General features: G+C 35.0%; 1 protein-coding gene across 1 annotated transcript; it reads right to left on the reverse strand.

The window, feature by feature from the left end:
- Nucleotides 1-2,430: 2,430 nt before the first annotated feature.
- LOC114727925 (Werner Syndrome-like exonuclease) lies at nt 2,431-3,129 on the reverse strand. The gene has a single exon (XM_028914710.1). It carries the CDS (start codon nt 3,090-3,092, stop codon nt 2,457-2,459), a length of 636 nt encoding a protein of 211 aa, XP_028770543.1. The 5' UTR covers nt 3,093-3,129; the 3' UTR covers nt 2,431-2,456.

Raw genomic sequence — 3,129 nt, forward strand, 5'->3', positions numbered from 1 at the left:
AATACTCCAATTATATAACACACGACACATGTTAGTGGTAAAGTCACTTCAAGGACCATAGATAGAAAAGTTTCATCCAAATACAAACTCCAATAAAATCCACATTTGACACAACCCCACATGACGCTAGAATTAATTGGTACAGTAAAAGTATTCATGTGTCAATTGAAATTGATTTTCTTCTTAAATGATCTCAAGAGATCAATCTCCACTTTATTCTAATTTTAAGAAAATTCTTTATCTCGTTGATTATTGATGACAATGTGGCTTTTTTGTTCTTTCTCGCGATAAGTGTTAACCATTGAAGGTTAAATTTAAAAGGTTGTAAATTTTTTAATATTTAGCTAATTTTAATCAATTTCATTAATCCTTAAAAAATAGTTAATATGATTTAATAGAAAAAACCAGAGAGAGTAATTAAGAGAGTGTTTGAATGGAATCAAAATCATGATTTTAAAAGTGATTTTATGGTATACAAAATAAATATGTGAAAGAGTTTATCTCAATCCCAAACACTCCTAAGTTTGAAATGAGAAAATGAGAAGTGGAGCAATATATGATCCGGCTTACTTCAGCTCCTAACGATTTTTAGAAACAAAAATTAGCCTTTCCAAAGTAATCACCATCTATTTCAATATCATCATTTTTTTTATAATTTTATTTTCATATGACCATGTTTGGATGGCTATAATCAATCATAGGAATATTTCCTCCCGTCATAATAATAACGAAGTCTTGGAATTTGCTTTCAAGGTGTTTTTTTTTTAATTTTTACTTTTTTTAATCTTCTTTCTTTTCTTTTTCCTTTTCCTTTTTCCTTTCCTGGCCTTTTTTGTCGGAGAATTTGCTTTTAAGTTTTGAAGAAACTGGTTTCTCTGGGTCAATTACAATCTTCATTTGAATAAAACATCATGTGGTTGTGCTCAAAAAAAGAATAAATATTACTATGTTATTGGTCTACGAAAGAGGATTGAGATTCCGATTACCTGCGGGATTAAAATTTTTATGTTGCTCAAATATGACTAGGTTTAAACTTTAAAGTATTTATACTCCTCTAATTCTAAATGTAAAATTTATTTTGTAGTATAAATTATACTACAAAATGATTTTATACTTAGGGTGTGTTTGGATGAAACCAAACCGTGGTTTGAAAAAGTGATTCTGGAGAATAGATTCTGGGGAGAATAGATTTTATAAAAAAGTGATTCTGAGAAGTGAGAGTGTTTAGATAGTTGTTATCAGAAGCACTTTTTATATATACAAATTACTAAAAAAAAGACATAAGTTAATATGATAATTACAGAAAAAATAGATTTTATGATATATTTTAATTTGAAGGAATAAAATTGTTAATAATATATTTTTTACTAACATAATTAATAATACATAAGATAATATAATTAATAAATAATTAATGTGTATATATTTATAAAATATAAGATTAAATATGTTTATCAAAAAATATGTTTATAAAAAAAATAACAAGATACATATCATATAGACTCTCACACTCTCCCTTTTTTCTCCAAAAGCAAAAAAATTTTACTTTTTCCAAAACCATGGTTTTGACCCAAAACCATGGTTTTAGTTTTTAGAGGGGGTGTTTGGGTGATTGACACCCCAAACCATGGTTTGGGTCCCCAAACCATGGTTTGGGGTGTCACCCAAACACACCCTTAGACGAGGAGGAATATTATTTTTTTAATATTTTTATTTCACTGAGGAAAGAAGTTCTTTCAAAGAACACCAACTATTGAAAAGAGATGAAAAAATGGCTTTCAGAAGAAGCTTTAGCTGCTAATTATTTGCCTATTGAAACTAAATTTCTTATCAAATGATCTCGTTCACTCTTACTTGTCTTAAAAAATACATAAATAGAACAAAATTTATAACTTAAAAAAAATATTTACAAATTATTCATTACTGGAGAGCATTTCGCAGGTTCAAACTTACAGTCGAGTGCGTGCGCACGCGAAGCCCTTCTTGTGAGAAAAGGAAAAAAGGAAGCCGATGTGATTTAGGGTGTGTTTGGTTTGAGGGGAGGGAGGGGTGGGGAAAGGGAGGGGAGGGAGATTTTAACCTCACCTTGTTTGGTTTGATTAAAAAGGAGGGGAGGGGAGGGTATCTAATGATCCCTTGTTTGGTTGGGAAAAAACAACAACAACCAAAGAAGAGAATTCAAATGCACGCCTTGGCAAAACAAGACATCAGTTATCTATACTGCGTATACCAACGTTGGATCCCCCAAAATCCTATTATTGTCTGAGAACCATCCTTATTAAATACTCCACACACGAGACATGTTATAGGTAAAGTCACTTCATGAACCATAGAAAAGTTTCATCAAAATACAAACAAACTCCAATGAAATCCACATTTAACAGAACCACACATCACACCAGAATTAGCTTATCCACGAATTGGACCAAGTTCTGAATCCCAAGCAATCCCCATGGCTAGAGTTGGCCAGAATACAAAAGCCTTGCAACTTCAAAAGAAATAAAGGCATCGATGCAGGCATATTTTACCTGCTCAGGAGTAAGCCACAGATTGTCCCATCTGCTTCTGCTGATACTCTTTGGCTTCTCAATTTCCTTCCCAAGAACACGCAGAGCCAGAGTCTTGAGCCCCGATTTCTTCAGTTCATTATTCCCCAGCTTGTCAACGGCCAGATCGCGCAGATCAACGAATGTGGCCACACTCAGTTCGTAGTCGCACACGAGTTTCTCCACATCCTCTTCGATCCCAACGCCCACGAAAGTGTGATTCGCGTTTGCGAGAAAATTGATCAGGGATTGGGGGATGTTTGGGGCGTGAAGGATTTGGAATATGAGGCATCGAGGGCCCACGCAGAGTTGTAATATGGCGACCGGATTCTCCATATTGCGGTGGAAATTCGGGCGCCATTCGACGTCGAGGCCGACGATAAGAGGTTGGGGAAGGGAATGGAGGTTGCGGGTTTCGGAGAGCCAGGAATCGACCATGGAAGGGGAGGAAGTGAGCAGTGTGTGAATGTTGTGAGTGTAGAAGGAAACATCGTAGAGATTGTGAGTGTCGTAGGGAAGGGCGTGGTCTACTATGGCGATCGACATTTCGGATTTGCAGAGAATCCAAGGGGACCGAGAAGCT

This window comes from Neltuma alba, unplaced genomic scaffold, assembly GCF_004799145.2.
Source record: "Neltuma alba isolate B1F8T4 unplaced genomic scaffold, ASM479914v2 tig00012515_pilon, whole genome shotgun sequence".
NCBI lineage: Eukaryota > Viridiplantae > Streptophyta > Magnoliopsida > Fabales > Fabaceae > Neltuma > Neltuma alba.

Excerpts from the sequence above, each read along its gene's own strand:
- LOC114727925 (XM_028914710.1), bottom strand. The coding sequence starts at position 3,092 with ATGTCGATCGCCATAGTAGACCACGCCCTTCCCTACGACACTCACAAT.